At 41.8% G+C, this 19,930-nt stretch overlaps 1 protein-coding gene across 6 annotated transcripts in view; it reads right to left on the bottom strand.

The window, feature by feature from the left end:
* The window catches only part of PTPRG (protein tyrosine phosphatase receptor type G), a 725,147-nt gene that overhangs the window by 130,877 nt on the left and 574,340 nt on the right, over positions 1-19,930 (bottom strand). For all 6 annotated transcript variants that reach the window (XM_082412077.1, XM_082412078.1, XM_082412080.1 and 3 more), the window contains exon 8: positions 8,998-9,190. In XM_082412077.1, the coding sequence (XP_082268203.1) occupies positions 8,998-9,190 (193 nt within the window). The remainder of the gene's footprint in view (positions 1-8,997; positions 9,191-19,930) is intronic.

Raw genomic sequence — 19,930 nt, 5'->3', positions numbered from 1 at the left:
CGGAGTCTCCTGCTCCATGGGCTGTGAACATTCGTTGGCGACAGAAAGGGGAAGTGTGTCCCTCTGGGAGGAGGGATGCTGGTGGCCTTTATTAATCTCCAGACTGCAGTTCATAAGCACCACGGTGCTCACACAAACAAACCCAATGTCAGGGAAGATCTTCCTGGAGAGCAGAGAAAAGCTGAAGCCGTAGGAGGGTGCCTAAGTCGGCCCTGAAGATCAAACTCTCCAGGCCTACCTGCCTGGAGACAGAGGATTAAGTAATGAGGTGATATTTATAAAGGGTGAAAACAATAGGCGGGCCCTGGCATCTGTTAGCAACATCAGCTCAACGGCTCCCAAGCCATAACGTGGTTCTGCCTGGGAGCCTCCTGACACCAGCGCCTGCCTCCTTCAGTGCTTCCCTTTCTCTGCTTTTAGGAGTGGTGGAGCGGTTGGGAAACGTGGCTGTTCCTTGGGACAGAGAGGAAAGCCCTCTCTCTGTGGTGTTTTGATACCAACACTTCCATCCAAGTGGCTTATGGTCAAATGGATTTGGAAGATGGCTTCCCAAATCCTAGGAGCTCTCTGATTTCAGGTCCTGGGAGTGGTGTGGAATCCTGCTCCAAATGCCTGCTTACATTCCTCCCATTAGAGCACCTAGCCTGGGCTAGATCGTAAACGCCTCAACTGTGCCAACTCTTGGAGCAAGAATTTTTTCACTCCTGGCCACCTGGCATGTGTGGGTTAGCTTTATCCATCCATTCATCCATCCATCCATCCATCCATCCATCCATCCATCCATCCATCATCATTCCCTCCAGTCCAATATTTACTAAGGCGCCAACAGTGAGCATTGTACCCTCTCTCTAACAAAAAAAGAAAAAAAAAACAATTTTACCCTTTATGAGCTTATAATGTAGTGGGAGAGCTAGGTATTAGGAAAAAAAATACATAAATGAATGTAAAATTCCAAAGCTGAGAATGCTACAAAAGAAAGGTACTGGGTGCCCCAACAGTGTCTGGGCCAAGGCAGCCAGGAAACTTCATGGGGAAGGGCCACTGAGTTGAGCCTTGAAGGCTGACAAGGGATGGATAATGCACAGAGGTGAGGCCAGGGCCTTCCAGGGAAGAGGCTGCTGGAACTGCAGTGCGGCTGGTGGACCGAGGTGCAGGATGCGAAGAAAAGTGAAGTGCAAGGCGGGGCTGGGGAGGGGGACAGGACGTGTGGACCACGCTATGGGCCGTGGGATTCACTGGAAAGGTTTTAACTGTTTCAGGCAATCTGGCTTCGCATTTCTACCAGGAAGAGAATGTGGTCCCCTTGTTTTGAAATGTGTTCTCCAGTGATCATGTCACATGTAATAGGTTGTCCCGAAAGCCAAAGCTGACCTACAGACAAAGAAGTACAATTATTTGCAGAGTACTTTCCGTGTCCCAGGCTCTGTACTATTTGTTTTCTATACTGTCTCACTTAAAAGCCCACAAGCCAAGGAAGGGGTTGTGATTATTAGCTCCATTTTACAGAAAGGAAACTGAGGCTTAGATATTAACTAGAGCACAGATGTGCAGAAGTAAATGATTGGCGTGGAATTTGAGTCCAGGTTTGCTTGACTCCAAAGTCTAGATTCTTACCCATTGCCCTTATATTGTCTCCCCATTCATTCATTTAATGAACAATGACCGTATACCTACTATATTTTAGGTACTGTGTTAGGTCCTGTTGATTCAGGGATGCACAGTATCCTTAACCTAGGAGGCCCCAACATCTACATCAAGTGGGTGCACTGACCCTCCCAGGGACTAATAACCCTGTGATCAAGACCTCAGTAACCTCTGCCCCGAGGACCCAAGATAACTTGCCAAAAGCAAGCCAAGCAGATAAAGACAGAGACCAGTGATTCCCTTCAGGAAAATAAACTTGATCTTTAGGAAGAGCACCCAATTGCCTCAAGGACTTTTAAAGTGCCTTCATTCACAGAAAGATAATAATAAAACTGTGTGGGGACTTCCCTGGTGGCGCAGTGGTTAAGAACCCACCTGCCAATGCAGGGGACACGGGTTCGAGCCCTGGTCCAGGAAGATCCCACATGCCGCAGAGCAACTAAGCCCGTGTACCACAACTACTGAGCCTGTGCTCTAGAGCCTGCGAGCCACAACTACCGAGCCCACGTGCCACAATTACTGAAGCCTGCACGCCTAGAGCCTGTGCTCCACAACAAGAGAATCCATTGCAATGAGAAGCCAGCGCACCGCAACGAAGAGTAGCCCCCGCTCAATGCAACTAGAGAAAGCCCATGCACAGCAACAAAGACCCAACGCAGCCAATAAATAAATAAATAAATAAATAAATAAATAAATAAAATAAAACTGTGTTGCTCAAGCCACCTGATGACATTTAAAACAGAGACCACCTCTTGTGGATTCATATGGAAGCTGGCAGTCCCTTGGAAAATAGAAAGAATGCTGTGTTTGGACAGAAGAGGATCTCAGTTCACGTCTCAGCTCTACCATTTCCTGGCTGAGAGGCTCTGGATGACCGACCACCTGTTCTCTCTGAATCTCAGACCCCTCATCTGTTAAAGAGAAACAGTAACACTGCATTTCTCTCTTTGCTCACCCCCACCCATCCTCCATCCAAACTGTTAGTAAATCTCAGAGGCTCTGTTACAAAATCCATCCCCAACGGATCACTTCTACATCCACCAGGATCACTCTCATCCAACCACTGTCGTCCTGCCAGGAATACTTCCATCAGCCTCCTGCGGGTCTTACAGATTCCACCCCAGGTCCTCTGCAAACATTCTTCACATAACAGTCAGAGTGATGGGTCTAAAAACCTGTTCAGATGGTTCCATAGCCCTGCTTAGACTCCTCCAAAGGCCACTGGCATAAGAACACAGTCTTAACGCCTTACCAAGAAAGGTCTTTTGAGACTTCACTCTTGCGGGTTCCCATGCCTCAGGGCCTTTGCAAAAGGACCTTTCCCTCTCAGAAGTTTGCAGGGCTGGCTCCTTATCCAGACCAACCCACCCTCTCCAGGGAAGCTCTCTTCCCCTTGGCCTCACTATGTTCTGCCACTCTTAGCAAACCACCTGATTTGATCTGCAGAACAATACCGAAGAGCTTTATCACCGACCTCTTTATTTCTTTCTTCCCCCTAAAACTTAAGCTCCATAAGAGATTCTTCTCCCTTGTTCAGTTTTATTTCTAGTGCCTAAAACTTGTTCATAGTAGATGCTCAACAAATATTTGACAAATGGAAAGTGCATCCTGGCAGAGGTTGTTCTGAGGATTAAATAAACCATCTATGAACGGAAAAGGCTAGCATAGCACCTGGCCCATGAAAACCCCTATGTAGCCTTTTTAAGCATAGGTGTACCAGGCACAGCTCCCAGAGAAAGCTCTTCAATGTAGATGAAGATGCCTGACACGGGAAAAGAAACTCACTGGCTAGAAAACATGAGCCCAAAGTAGTTAATGCTATGTTAAATGTCTATGAAATATCAACTTTATGTCAACCAATCAAAGGCAACTTACACCAACTCTCTATTTACATAAAATTAGTCATCATGGGATATCTGAGCCTGTAAAAATGTTTGATAGAACATGGCATGACCTTTAAAAGTATGAGCACCCAGGATGTTGGAGAGTCTTACAAAAAAACAGCCCTACTATTTGCTTTCTTTCTTAATCACTCCCAAGGTTGAAAATTAATAGCTAGTAATAGTTATTTTTAAAAGAAGGGGGTCAAAAACACTCCATGGCGGCTGCATTAAAAATGTGCTTTCCTTAGCACTTTTCTGTGTTGAAAGTTACTAAAAGTACCAAGATAACTTTTTGGAAGAGTTTCTGGGAGGGCAGCTGCCTATAAAGGAATTAAATGTTCCATATCAGAGTTTCTTTCATTAAGATAAAGTAATTCAAGCTCATTAATGTGGTGAGTGAAAATGATTAAACTGAAAATAGAACAACATTAATATTTTCTCCCAAAATAGCAGAAAACCATGATTTCAATGTCAAACTCCTTTTAAAAGCCATCGTGGATTTACTTCTTTGTTTGCTAATTTTGGTGGAAAATGTGGTGCTCTTTCTCGATGTGTTCTGATTTAAAATAGGCTAGTTATTTAGGCATTCTCACACACTGGTACATGTCCTTAAAAACTGCCTTTAACCAAGACAGGAAGCAATCTTTAGCACTGAAAATGCAGCTAACAAAGAGATCCCTCCATCAGCAAAAACAAAAACCATTCTCAAAAACCACGGCGTTGGCTTAGGAGACTGGAGGGGACAAAGGCCACCCACTGTCCTCTTCATTTCCTTTGCTTTTATTACATTATACAGTGTCACTTTAATTAAGCCATCAAATCAAATTATCAGATCAAGTGGTTTTGATTCCACTGTGGTTTGCACAGGTTTTGTTAAATTAATAAACCATATGTTTCATGTTGTTGGAAGTTATTTTTCTCTGTTCACTGTTCCAAAAGTCTTCACAATAGACAGTATTCAGCACTTAATCACCGAAATGCTCCTCCATGTGCCCGGGATGTGTTGCAGAATAACTAAAATGACGGCCCATTAAATCCAGAAGTCTGTATAAGTTATTTATCGACAAAGGGCAGAGTGGTGAATTGGATGTTCCTCGAACAATCCACCAAGCCTAAATACTGTTTCCATTAACTGGAAACTAAAGCTTTATATTTTTTACGGATGACATCCATTATAAATCTTTCTTGGCAACAATACAATATTAAGATGACTTTTCCCCCTTTCTTTTGGTGTCGTACGTGGCGATGCATCTCGTGCTTGGGCCTGAATGGCTTGACTCAGTTTTCTCTCTTCTAGTACGTCTGATCATCCTGACAGAAGGGCAGGATGGGGGCACATCAACTCAACCATCCCCTGCAGCGCTGCTCAGTGAACACTAGTCAGTGGTCACGGCCAGGGAACAAGGGAAGTGGGGCCCAGTCTACAGAGGCTCCACTTACACTTCTGGAGTGCAAGATGAAGAGGTCTTAAGGTGGACTGGTCAGTGAATGGTTACCAAGTTAATAAACCTCTACTTGGTCCTAGGATCTTGTAGTGCCATGGAAAAGCAGAACCAACCAATGGACACTTTCACAGTCACGGCCGCTGTGAAAATACCTTCAAACAAGCCTAAGATTGGGTTCCACCATCTTAGTTTGAGCCATTCCCTAGAGCAGGGGTCAGTACACTATGGTCCCCAGGCTAAATCTGGACTGCCACCTATTTTTACAAATAAAGTTTTATTAGAAGACATTTTCTACACCTACTTATTTATATATTGTCTATGGCTGCCTTCATGCTACAGTGGCAGAGCTGAGTAGTTGCAACAAGAGATCACATGGCCCAATACCTGGTCCTTAACCAAAAAAGCTTCCTGATGCCTGCCCTATGTAATTAATTAATTTTCCTTTCTTCTGTGACAATAGCCCAATAAATGCACAGCTCTATGCTCAACATCATAGCTCTCTTAGGCACCAAAAGGTTCCAATAATGATCAGATAGAGAATGCCAGTCAGACAGGGTTTGTTCTTTTTGAATCGCCTGAAGATTACAGAATACCGCCCTTCCTTTTCTAATATCTTTTTTTGCAGAAGCCTGGAGAAGAGAAAGGGACTCCTCCTTTACACTGGCTCTTTTCTACTCAGATCTCGAAGGTCAATAATCTAAGCACACCAGGCTGCCTGACGATTGCCAGCATCTGTGGCTGGCTTTCAGCCTTCGGTGCCATGGAATTACCTGAATTTTCTTGGGGAATACAAGGAGGAGCATTTGGTCATATGGACCATGGTTCTATGAAATTTAAAACAAATAGGAACATCATTTAAAAACAAATAGGGACATCATTAGTCATTAGGGAAGTGCAAATCAAAACTACAAAGAGATACTATTTCATACCTAGTAGGATGGCTAAAATAAAAAAGATGTGTAACAAGTGTTGGTGAGGATGTGGAGAAATCAGAACCCTCCAAAAATGCCGATGGGAATGTACACTGGTACAGCTGCTTTGGGAAAAGTCTGGCAGTTCTTAAAAAATGTAAACAAAGAGTTGCCCTATGACTCAGCAATTCTACTCCTAGGTTTATGTCCACAAGAAATGAAAACACATGTCCACACAAAAATGTGAACACGAACGTTCATAGCAGCAATACTCGTAAGAGCCAGAAAGTGGAATCTATCAATTGATAAATGGACAAGCAAAATGCGGTCTATCCATACAATGATATCTTATTTGGCCATAAAATGGAATGAAATTCAATACATGCTTAAATATGGATGAACCTCGAAAATATGATGCTAAGTGAAAGAAGCCAGAGACAAAAAGCCATATATTGTACAATTCCATTTATATGAAATCTCCAGAATAGGCAAGTCCATAGAGACAGAAAGTACGTTAGTGGTTGCCTAGGGCTGGGAAAGAAGGAGCGACAGGAGAAAAAGGAGTGACTGCTAATGAGTATGGAATTTCTTTTGGGGGGTGACAAAAATGTTCTGAAGTAGATAGTAGTGATGAGTACACACTTTTGTGAACATAAAAAACCACTGAAGTGTACACTCTAAAAGAATGGACTTTATGGTATGTGAATTAAATCTCAATAAAGTTGTTATTGAAAAAAACAAATAGGGATACTATTTAGCAATAAAAAGAAATGAGCTACTGATACATGCTACAACATGTATAAATCTTAAAATCCTAATGTCAAGTGTAAGATAAAAGCAAATCAGAGGTGGCCTGGAATTGAGGTTAGGAGAAAGAATTGATGGCAGATGGGCATGAAGGAGCTTGCCGGGGTGATGAAAGTGCTCTAAAAGTGGATGCGGTGATGGCTGCACAGCTATAAATTTATTAAAAATTGTTAAATTGTACATTCACAACAGTTGAACTTTATGGTATGTAAATTAGGCCTTTAAAAATGTTAAAAAAATAGAAAACTTTCTTACACTGCTGGCAGAAGTGTAAAGTGGTACATATAGTCATGTTGGGAAACTGTTCGGCAGTATCTAACCAGATCTGAAAATATGTGTGTCCTCTAGGCTGTAGTCATTTTACTGCTGGGTGCATACCCAACAGAGATATGTCCACATGCTCATAAAAAGCCATGTTCAAGAACTTTCATAATTACCAAAACATGGAAATAATCCATATATTCATGTATATTGAAATGGATAAATAAATTCAGGTGCAGTCATACAATGAAATTCAACCATAAGAAAGAACAGACTACAACTGCGTGTAATAGCACAGATAACTCTCCAAGCCAGTGTAAAGCAAAAGAAGCAAGACACAAAAGAGGACTTACCGACTGATTCCATTTATATGAAACTGACCAGGAGGCAAGGCTAATTCAGGGTCACAGTTACCCCTGGGAAAGGATAGTGTCTAGGAGTGGAGAAAAGGAAGTGCTTCTGGGAAGCAAATGATATCAGTTTCTTGATCTGGGTGTTTGTTACTCAAGTGTATTCAGTTTGTGAAAATTAATCAAGTTGTGTGCATATTATGTGTGCACTTTTCTGTATGTGACACTCCAATAGTAGGTTGAAAAAAGAAAGAGGAGTGCATCTACATCTCTCTCTGTGCCTAGAAAGATCACAAAACATTTTAGTATTCACCCATCTTAAGAGTCAGCAATGGGGCTTCCCTGGTGGCGCAGTGGTTGAGAATCTGCCTGCCAACGCAGGGGACACGGTGTTCGAGCCCTGGTCTGGGAGGGTCCCACATGCCGCGGAGTGACTAGGCCCGTGAGCCACAATTACTGAGCCTGCGCGTCTAGAGCCTGTGCTCCGCAACAAGAGAGGCCGCGATAGCGAGAGGCTCGCGCACCACGATGAAGAGTGGCCCCCGCTTGCCACAACTAGAGAAAGCCCTCACACAGAAATGAAGACCCAACACAGCCATAAAAATAAAAAAAATTAAAAAAAATAAAATAAAAAAAAACTCAGCAATGGACACACCATGATCATTGTAACCTTGTAAAATGAAGAACTGATTCTCTCTATCTAAGGATGGGTCCATGGCTCTGCTCAAATTCAGAGAAAGCCCATTCAGTGGAAGATCCTGGCCACTCTGACAACTTAATGCAATGGAAACCAGTATCCTCTCCAACTTCCTTAGGTAAGAAGGGCTAGGCATCCTCTCTGCACAACTGATATATCATATGTTCAGCCCATTTATTAGGAAAGAACTTTGTAATTGTCGTAACGTCAGCAATTCTGAGCTACCAGATATTATACTCACTCGTGATATAAATTCCTCATCCGGGACTTCCCTGGTGGTGCAGTGGTTAAGAATCCGCCTGCCAATGCGGGGGACACGGATTCGATCCCTGGTCTGGGAAGATCCCACATGCCGCGGAGCAACTAAGCCCGTGCGCCACAACTACTGAGCCCACGTGCCACAACTACCAAAGCCCGTGAGCCGCAACAAGAGAAGCCACTGCAATGAGAAGCCCGTGCGCTGCAACGAAGAGTAGCCCCCTCTCGCCACAGCAACAAAGACCCAATGCAGCCAAAAATAAAATAAATTAAAAAAAAAAAAAAGAGGCCATGTGATGTCTGGTGGGGGTGGAGAGCTGGAGGGAGTCTTCTTGGCTGGTATGGAAGTTAGTAAGAAAGCTGCAGATTGGGGTGTTGGGAGCAAGTCTGAGGTCCTGATGTTTGAGCTCAGAGACAAACACCTGATTGCGGCAGGGAAACAGTTAAAAAGTAAGACACCAAAAAGCTTTAAGACATCAACTAGTTAGGGTTGATGCTACAAAGTTAAATTACAGAGAGAAGGACTAATATGTTACTAGTCAAAAGGGCAATTCTGAAAGTATCTAACTGAAGTTATTCCCACAAATGCTTCTATCTATCAACCAGACAAGTCACTTTTAGCACAGAAACATGCTTTTAACGGCATGTTCCAATTCTTGGCTGGTTCTGAACACCTTTTCATTTAAAGTAATTTATGATAAGGAATCTTCCCCTGGGCAAGGGCACTTAATCCAAATGTACCTTTAGAGGCTTCTGTCCCCAGTGGGTTTTCTAAGAAGTCTGTCATGTCGTGGCTCCAGGCATCACGAACGGCAGACTTGGACACCACCCTGTCGTTCAGGTCCTGCTGTGGCCGAAAGTTATTTCTCAGATACTCCACTGACTTGACGTGGTCTTGCTGCTCCGTGGTGAAGATGGAATAAAAAGCCTCGAGCTGAACAGAGAACCAGAGAAAAGGAGAAAAAAGAACATCGGTTAGAAAGCTATGGGGTCCAAAGCCAATAGGGGTGACAAGAACACAGGATGGCAGGAAGTGCCCGACAAAGCTGTGTGGGACAAACCCAGCAGGACCCAGGCTTCCTGCTGGAATCACTGCCAATGGGCCTATCTGGCTGCGGTTTCTGTCCTGCCAACTAACCAGGAAAACACTTCATTTGAGGGTGTATAGAACTTTCGCAGTTTGTGTCTCAGACAAGAGGCGCAGTCTTTCTGCAGCAGCCTCACCGCCCCTCCTGCCCCCAGCAAGATCTTCAGTATTACAGGCAGCAGCAGAGAGTTATAGTGAAACTGGCAGGTTCTAGAGCCAGACTTCTTGGGTGGGAATTCTGACTCCATGGCTCAAGCACTCTGTGACGCTGAGAAAGTTGCTTAACTTCTCTGAGCCTCAATTCTTCCTCAATAAAATGGTGAGAATTAGAGCAGCATCGACCCGATAGGGTTTGGGTCAGCATTAAATGAGATCATCCATGTACAGTGTTTAAAACAGTTCCTGAAGTATAAGAGCTCAGTAAATATTTGCGATTTAATTCTTACTAAGCATCTTCCTACACACTAGGGATCCAGTTCAGCAGTTGCTGTCACAAAGTTGCCAAACCCATGGCGTGCAGGTTAAACTGCCCAAGTTCAACATTTACCAGATGGGTAATCAGAGCCAAAGTATTCAAGCTTTCTGTAACTCAAGTTTCCTCATCTGTAAAACAGATACAATACTAGTACTGCCTATCTTAATGTTGTTGAAAAGATTAAAATCTATGTGGCAGCCAGTAAGCCCTTAGTAAAGATTAGCTGCTATCATCATTACTATTATTAGGAAACATTTCCCATAAGACTACTGTCCAAACTTTTATGGAAAAGCAAAGAAAAAAACAATCAGCACTCCAGGATCATATTTTTATTATCAAAAAGGATTCTTTGTAGCCTTCAACATTCTGCTTACTGGGGTGGGGGGGAAAGGTCATTCTATTATATAAGAGGAATAGAGCAGGGGCTGAGTGACAGCAATTTGTTCTCAATGGACCACAAAGTTATTCTTGTCACCAAAGAAATGGAGTATAACGTAAAATGCCCAGCCACCAAAAATACCAACTCCTTGAGCTGGGGGAAGAAAATGAAATAAAGAAGAGAGAAACTGAACTTTTTCTGGCCCATCTGGCTCCTTGAATGCCAAATCAGAAGGCTTTCTGCAGGAGAGAATTACAAGGTGGGGTGGTGTTAGAAAAACACTTCCCAAGCAGGCGTGGAGTGACTGCCCTAAACTTCCGGCATCAGGAGGTGGCTAATGCCAACGGATAAGATAACAAGAGGATTAGGACCTGGATTTCTGGATGGGGGGTCTTGAAGCCTGGAACTAACCTCAGTGTTTCTCAAACAGCCTCAGAGAATGACACAGAGAATGACCTGCTTCCAGTCTGACACGCCCTCTCTTTGCATGAGAAGGCAATGAATTTACATAGTCAAGAAAAATCATTTCAGTCTATGAATTCACTTATCATTCCACCTCCCCTCCAATTCTCCTGCACAGGGAAAGTGATAATAAACCATGAAGCCTTTTCTGCTTTTGCATCAAGGTAATAGAAGCAGGGTGGCCTCTCAAGCAGCCTGAAAGCAAAAGTAGCCCGTTATTCCCCTATTATTCTAATTTTCTACAATTCATGTAACTTCTCTTCTAACAACTCACATCGTTGCTATTTAGAATTCGCCTTGCTTCCCATTCTTCCTTCTGATGTTCCCTGTTTATAATGAAGGGAGAAAGGCAATAAAAGCAGAAGAACTAAGAAAACTGGGCTGTTTACTCTGTCCAAAAGTGACCCACTCAGACGAAAATAATTGGAGGTGCTGAAAGGAAAAATCAACTCAACCTAGCAAGGTGTACTCACTGGATAGGACTATCAAAATCAGAACTGAATGCTTCCAAAAATCAGAGAAGATTTCAAGACTTCCTCAGAGAAAATAACTTCTTAAAATTACATGAAAGGGATTAACAAAGACCCTCTGGAGACAGTCTAGGGAAAGACCAACCAAAATGATTAAAGGGATGGAGGGTAAATCCTGTGTGGAAAGGTTAAAGGAAGTGGAATTGTTTATTAGTGTGAAGAAAAGGCGAGTAAGGAGTAATTTGATTAAAGGCCCTTGTATGTGAAAGATGCTGACCAGCTCTTCTCCCTGTCCAAAGAAGGCCAAATAAGAGGAAACTGGTTAAAATTAAAGCCTTAGAGACGTGAGTTGAATAGAGGGAGGAATTCCTTAACTTTCAGGGTGATTTTTTTTTAGAAAAATGGACTGGGCTGCCGCACATAGCAAGTAAGACCAGAAATTTTTCTGGAAGAGACTAGCCATCTGTCCTGAAATACTGTCATCTCTGAGATGCCAGGAAAGGATGGCCTGGGAGACCCTCAGCAATGTGACTCGAAGGTTTGTTTATTCTCTCAAATACTTGCTTCTTTCACAGCTAGCATTTAGTTCTCCTAAAAAGTTTATTTCTGATGCCTCAGGAAAGAATTAGTCATATAAATGTAAAAAGAGGTAGGTTCTGAATTTAACACAAAAATGCTTTCGCTTAAATTGCTCTTACAGCTTAATGACACGCTATGGCTGAAAAGCTCATCCACATCCTTGTCATTAACTCAACTGGCCCGAAGATTTCAAAGGAAGTATGCGATGGTTCTGAGAGAGAACTGATGACCTGGGCGATATTATACTGTCCCCTGGATCATAGCTTCCGTTGACAGTCTCATAAAAGAGGAAAAAGGAGGACAAGCTTAGTAGACTCATCAAACGTCCTTCGGTAGGTTGGCAGCGTTTACTAAAACTCTGTCATTCTTCTGAATTGAATGAAAATTGCCAGTGGCCTCTCCTGTTCGTAACTGGCATGCTTGGCCATTGAGTGGAAACTTCCATGATGCCTGGATTGGCAAGGGGAGCCTATACTTTCCACTTTGGCAGGTGATCAGCAATCATCTGGGCCAGAGGCTGTCCCTTGGTCCTTAACCCTTGCCTCGAGACCCAAACTCACCAAAGGTGAACCTGGCCACCACCCGGACCTCCACTTTGCTGGATTCCGTGGGATGCCACTTACAGAGCAGATGACAATAGGAAGGTGCCTCTGACAGCGGTGCCACATGGCAGCCCCGTGTAACGCTGGAGTCAAAGAACAAACTTCAAAGCTGTGTCTCTCTGGCCTCTGACGGGGCCACACTTTTGGTGTGTAATCTCTTTGACTCTTCTAGATCTACTTAACATCCACACAATGAACCTTTAAAAATGTACCTGAGATCACAGCACACACCTCTGTTTAATACCTTTCAACAGCCTCCCATTCTTACCGTGGAGTCCTAATGTTCTGGCCTGTGCCTAATTCTCCAAATGCAAAACGCTTCCACTCACTACCTGGGTTACAACCTCTGTTTTTAAACTCTACTTGCTAAATGTGCGACCTCAGTCAAAGTATTTAATGTTTCTGTGCTTTGGTTTTCTTACATGTATAATGGAGCTCACATCATTACCCACCTCACGTGGTTTTGGTTACTACTATTGACTGAGCTACTACAGATCAAGTGTTTGGAATAATTCCTGACGCACCAAAGGTGCCCAATAAGTATTACTGTCATTACTGTTATTATTATTATTTTATGAGGAATGTGGTAACTATGATTGCGTGCTAAGCTTACAACAATAAGAAGCTCTGAGGCTTCGCCTTCCTTTTCTTCTTTATAATATATATGTATATTTACAATGTACGGTATACATATATAATGTGTCTATGTATCTATATAATGCATATTGCACCTTACAGTGTCTATTTATCAAACCCATTATGGGCCAGGTACAAGCACTTCATAAACATTGTTTTGGTTTCTAACTTGTTCTCAGCTCAAAATAATAACATTAAAGTAACATTGTTAATAATAATATTATTATAGCACTAACACTACCAACTAATATTCACTGAGCATTGATTATGCACAAGCCAAGGTGCCAAGAACGTTATATGCTTTCTCTTACTTAATCCTCACAGAAATCCGGTAACGCTGGTGGCATTATTCTTATTCTTATTGACTGACAAGGAACTTGGGCTGAGGGACGTTAAGTCACTTGCCCAAGATCACACAGGAACTGAGAGGTGAAGTGAGGATTAGAAGCCTGGGTCTGTGTGACTCTGTTTTGCATGCTTGCAGTCACTTCACGCCACATGCATAACAGGCCCTCAGCATTATTCACTGAAAGAGCAACACTGCAGCAGAAAAACTGAATCTGATGATAGTAGAAGTTTCTGAATCTGATGATAGTAGAAGTCCCTAAACAATTCCTTTTAGCTGACCTCCAAAGTCCCTAGCATGCAGGACACCCATTACTGCCATTTCCCTACTGGCGATATAAACTTGTTTGCATTTTTCCGCACTCTGGAAAGAAACAGCCTATGGCCCAACACAGGAAGAACTGGGAACCATGAACAAGATGGCAGGTGAGAGGAAAAAATGGAATCCACCTCCCAAAACCAGCACTTTTCTTCATCTTATTCTTTTCCAGAGGCAGGTAATAAACACACTTGGATTTATCTTTACTTTAATATAACTAATGAAGTCTTTATCATTTAGTGAAAATTAATGAAAGTTTTTATTTCTATAATATTTAATTGGCTTTTTAACTTTTGAAGTGAACATGTAAAACATTTCTTTCTTTTATCCCTGCTTGGGGAGCTGTAATTGCATTTTAACTGGTGCTGTTTCAAGAACAGTTTTTACCTTGAATTGCAAATGTGTTGGCTGGAAGTGTATATAAATCATTTCAACTTAGTTTTTATTGTAAAAATATTACAGAGAATAATTAGTTTTTAATCTGTCAGTTCGAATCAAAGGAAAGTTGAAATCTATTCGTGCCGTTTGTGTGTAGCAAGAGCTCTGGTCCATAAGATGTGGGGAGGGGACCATCATGGCTGAAGGGGGCAATGAGAGAATATCAAAAGTAATATAATTATGAACCCTTAAAAGGCTGATGTGCACAATATTTGATAGGATGGATATAGAATGGCAATTAAACAAAACCAGAGTCCATTATAAGAATAATAATAAATTCCAGGGTAAACATTAGGGACTGTAATGTCACACCTAAGGTCATGGACATGAGTTTTGTCATACATTTGAGACATGATGGGTCAGGGCTTGTTTGGTTGCCTCATTAGTAAACAAGCTAATAATGAGGGAATATTAAATTCCCAATAGCCTGGAGCATCCAAAGTTTTACATATTGAACCATGGCTGGAAAAATAAAATCTGAGACTAGCTAGCTAACTACAGGCCATGCCCTCCCCCTGTAGCTACAGACAGATTTGCATGAAGGCAATTAAAGAAAGGCCTTCTACAGAAAGAAGAGGATTTAACCATAATTAACAATGAAAGCTACCTGTTATGGATTAAAAATGGCATCTTCACCCACCATTTTAAAAAACTGCCTTTATCCAAATCACTGCACGTTATGTAGTGTTGGAATAGAAACTTTCTCAATTAAGTGATTCGTTAGTTGTTAAGGCCTTGAGATAAATGTGAGAAATGTGGCCAGCCCTACGTGGTGAAATGATAATATTTTGGATACACGAGGTTAAATAAAACATATTATTAAAATTAATTTCACCTGTTTCTCTTTACATGCTTTAATGTGGCTACCAGAAAATTTAAAACGATGGATGTGGCTTGCTTAGTTGCTACTGGACAGTGCTGCCCTAGTGGCTTCAGCAACAACAACAAAAAGCAACAACAAAGAAACCCACCTGGTATCTCCTGAACACTTCCTGTGGTGCCAGGCACTAGTCTAAGCGTTCTACACACATTCCATCATTTACTCTCTATAATGACTCCATAAAGTAGGTATTGTTATCATTTCCATTTTACAGATGAAAGCTGAGACATAGGGTAGCAGAGTAGTTGACTAATCTGGATGAAGAAGGTAGCCAAGAATGGAACAATTTGGCTCCATATGGAATATAGTCTTAATCCAAAAGAGTTGCTCTACTCTTTATGACAGAGACAACAATGGTTTAAAAAAAAGTCATGCACCTTAAAGATCCCACACAAAATATATTAGAACTAATACATGAATTCAGCAAAGTACTAGGATACAAGATTAATATACAGAAATCTGTGGCATTACTTTACACTAACAATGAAATACCAGAAAGAGAAAGAAAAAAGAATCTCTTTTAAAACTGCATCAAAATAACATAAAATACTTAGGAATAAACCTAACCAAGGAGGTGAAAGACCTATATGCTGAGAACTATAAGACACTGAGAAAGGAAAGTGAAGATGATCCAAAGAAATGAAAAGATATCCCATGCTCTTGGATTGGAAGAAGTAATGTTGTTAAAATGGCCATATTACCCAAAGCAATCTACAGATTTAATGTGATCCCTATCAAATTATCCATGACATTTTTCATAGAACTAGAACAAATAATCCTAAAATTTACATGGAACTACACAAGAATATGAATTGCCAAAGCAATCCTGAGGAAAAAGAGCAAAGCTGGAGGCATAACCCTCCCAGACCTCAGACAATATTACAATGCTACAGTAATCAAAACAGTGTGGTATTGGCACAAAAACAGATGTATGGATCAATGGAACAGAATAGAGAGCCCAGAAATAAACCCACACGCCTATGGTCAATTAATCTACAACCAAGGCAGCAAAAATATACAATGGGGAAAAGACAGTCTCTTTTGCAAGTGGTGTTGGGAAAGCTGGTCAGCTGCATGTAAATCAATGAAGTTAAAACACACCCTCACGCCATACACAAAAATAAACTCAAAATGGTTTAAAGACCTAAATATAAGACATGACACCATAAAACTCCTGGAAGGGAAAACAGGCAAAGCATTTTCAGACATAAATTATAGCAATGTTTTCTTAGATCAGTTTCCCAAGGCAAAAGCAATAAAAGCAAAAATAAACAAATGGAACCAAATCAAACTAAAAAGTTTTTGCACAGCAAAGGAAGCCATCAACAAAACAAAAAGACAACCTACGGAATGGCAGAAAATATTTGCAATTGATGCACCTGACAACGGGTTAATTTCCAAAATATACAAACAGCTCATACAACTCAATATCAAAAAAACAAACAACCCAATCAAAAAATGGGCAGAAGACCTAAACAGACATTTCTCCAATGAAGATATACAGATAGCCAACAGGCACATGAAAAGATGCTCAACATCGCTAATTATTAGAGAAATGAAAATTAAAACCACAATGAGGTATCACCTCACACTGGTCAGAATGGCTATCATCAAAAAGTCTACAAACAACAAATGCTGGAGAGGGTGTGGAGAAAAGGGAACCCTTCTACACTGTTGGTGGGAATGTAAATCAGTGCAGCAGCTATGAAAAAGAGTATGGAGGTTCCTTAAAAAACTAAAAATAGAGCTACTATATGATCCAGCAATCCCAGTCCTGGGCATATATCTAGAAAAGACAAAAACTGTAATTTGAAAAGATACATGCACCCCAATGTTCAAAGTAGCACTATTTACAATAGCCAAGACTTGGAAGCAAACCAAATGCCCATCAATAGACGACTGGTTTAAGAAGATGTGCCACACACATACACACACATGCACACACATATACACAATGAAATATTACTCAGCCATAAAAAGGAATGAAATATTGCCATTTGCAACAACATGGAAGGACCTAGAGATTATCATACTAAGTGAAGTAAGTCAGATAGAAAAAGACAATTATTATATGATGTGACTTATATGTGGAATCTAAAAAATAATACAGATGAATATATATACAAAGCAGAAACAGACTCACAGATGTAGAAAACAAACTTATGGTTGCCAAAGAGGAAAGAGAGGTGGGGGAAGGATAAATTAGGAGCATGGGATTAACATATACAAACTACTATACATAAAATAGATAAGCAACAAGGATTTACTGTATAGCACAGAGAACAATATTCAGTATCTTATAATAACCTACAATGGAAAATAATCTGAAAAAATATATAACTGAATCACTTTGCTCTACACCAGAAACGAACACAATATTGTAAATCAACTATAAACTTCAATAAAAAAAGTCATGCAAATAAGGCAAACAAACTAGCCTTTCTGACATTTATTTCCTTTTTGATAGCGCCTCCAAGAGGCACTTAAATAAAACTCATGCTAGGGAAAATTATAGGCAGTGTCATATTTAAAACTACGGAAGCCAACAGTCCTGGAAAGGGAAGGCTGGGATAGTGTCCAATGGCCAAAGCGCTACCATCTGAGAGCCACTGTTCTAGAATAAAACACATCCAAGTACACCGGACTAGAAACGATCATGTTCCCTGACTGATCATGAATGCAAGGCAGGCAACCGTCTCAATGTGCTAGCCCTGCTCTTTTGACCTCCTACAGCCGGACTGTGGGTGCCGCTGTTTTGTTTGGGTGACAAAATCATGGCATGAGTCTCGCCTGACATTTATGGTCAATGTTTTATTGGAGCCACACAAGCAATGCTGTCTGCTGACCAACCAAGCCAATGGAATGGTGTGATTCCATTAGCAACACCGTATTCAGATCTAGATCATCACAGAAGCCGGAGTCAGCGCTCGCTAGCTGCGGGGCTGGTTTGAATGCCCAAAGGAGGCCCACAAAAGACGGAAAATACAGAGTTGCTCATATTTACTCAGGAAGACTTTAAAGAAATCCACATCATACTGGTCAACAGTTTGTGCTCAGCATTGTATTTCAGGGTGAACCTGCTCTCCTTTTCACTGCTGACAGGTACCCACACTGTGTAAGAGAAGAGAAGAACCTCTGGAGAAAAAGAAGGATGAAGGACTAGGAAAGTTTTCTTTCTGACAGAAGCAGACATGGAATCGTGTCTACTTGGCTTCTCTGAACTGGCCGTTTGCCCTTCTGAAATGAACATTCTGTGCTAACTTCAGAAAGCATGTTGGCAGGGTCGGGGTGGGAAGGTCTGAACCCTGATGCTTTCCTGTCCGAGGACTGACACACCTGTGACCTCCACTCAGCTCACCAGCAAGGAACCGGTTTGGCCACATGAAAATGAGCTGTTTCGTCCCTTTGGGAGACAGAAAAGGGTACACGAAGCTGTGCCTGATACAAGTAAAGTATTATCTAAGATGGTTTAGAGTAAAGAAACTGGGGAGCCACTATGATTACTTTATTTCTTCACTATTTTCTTGAAACAATAGTACCTACAGAGAGGTCATATGTTGGAAGTCGCGGAGAAAAACTCTTCCATTATTTCTCTCTCTGAGTGTATGGGTGGCAGAGTAGAAGCATAAAAAGATGTTAACAAAGCACTTTAGAAGATATCCAGTTCCCAAATGTCAAAACGCCTCTAACTGACAAATACTTGACAAGACATCCAAGCCTAAAAATCTGCCTTTTGTTTAGGCCCACTTAACTGCAATAAAACCCAGTATGTGTTAATGGTTCTCTTCCCTCCCCCAGCCCCGACTAAACAATTACCTCTCTATGCCTCCCCTTCAGAGGGCCTCCTAAAAAAAAAAAAAAAAGCCAAACTTGAATTTTTTAACCTCATTATCTCAAGCCTTTATATCTTTGAGGACAAAAGCATTCATCTTAATCGACAAAAAGGATCCCTTTTCAAAGTCCTGCCCCCGCCCCCCTCCCCAAACCTTGAGGATATAAATATTTGGGCTGCAATTTTCTCTTATTTTAATAAAACAAGGCTGGCTTCACCATTAGGAAGCAAACTTGTTTCATATTTCTTTATCTCCTTCAGGCCAGCAGATCCTGTTCCGCAGCCACATTGCTAGTCCTTTTTTCATCACGATGGAATTAAAAGGAAAAAAAGCTCAAGGTAAAATGTCTGCCAGCTGCAGGGAGGCCAAATGAATCTGTTTCCCCTGGTCCCACACTACCTGCCTTTGTTGGTGGGCTCTCTCTCCTGCACAGAGCTCCTTCTAGATAACCTGCCCCCAGAGCGGCAACACCAATGTGTCAGGACATTACCAGCACCTCTGCTGATTTATTAAAAAATGCACAAATGACCCAAGGCCAGCCAGTGTGCTGTTGGCTAATGTCTATTCGGATCTATCTTCCTGAACACTTGACTCCAGACCCAGACTACTGTCAGTTGGTAGCTGGCCCTTGAGTTGAAAGGTTAACTGGTACTAGAGTAACCATATTGGGCTCCAATCCCCTCCAAAGAAAACCACACTCAAAGAGAGAAGGAGAGAGAAGGAACCAGAAGTTTGCAAAAGTACAGAATCGCAAAGCCGTGGTAGAAACTTCGAGATGTGAGAGCGGCCCCTAAAAGGCAGAAAGTAAAGTTTGTGCCTCACTTACTAGGTACAGTCCTGGTCATGATGACTTCATCTCAGGATGACCCTACTATGGTTTCTTTCAAATATTCCCCCTACTGAAGCTACTTTAAGTGGGTTTCTGTTTCTGACACCCCAAACAGCCCTGGCCAGGACATCATCCAATCCTATTTCCCCCACTCCCTTTTCTATATTCTCTGCCCTTGTTAGGAAAGTCTTTGGACTATTCCCCAAGCCAGCCAGGTCCATAATCTTGTTGCCTGTGTCCTCTTCAGTTATATTACTGACATTTATCACATAATTTCAAAACTTCCACCTTCCCTCTACATCAGCCTTACCCCTAGCTGTCCAATGCTGGGGAGGCATTT

The sequence above is a fragment of the Balaenoptera physalus genome (assembly GCF_965194825.1).
Source record: "Balaenoptera physalus genome assembly, chromosome: 11".
Lineage (NCBI taxonomy): Eukaryota > Metazoa > Chordata > Mammalia > Artiodactyla > Balaenopteridae > Balaenoptera > Balaenoptera physalus.
Note: the sequence above shows the minus strand (reverse complement) of the source record. Positions and strands in the feature narration are given on the sequence as shown.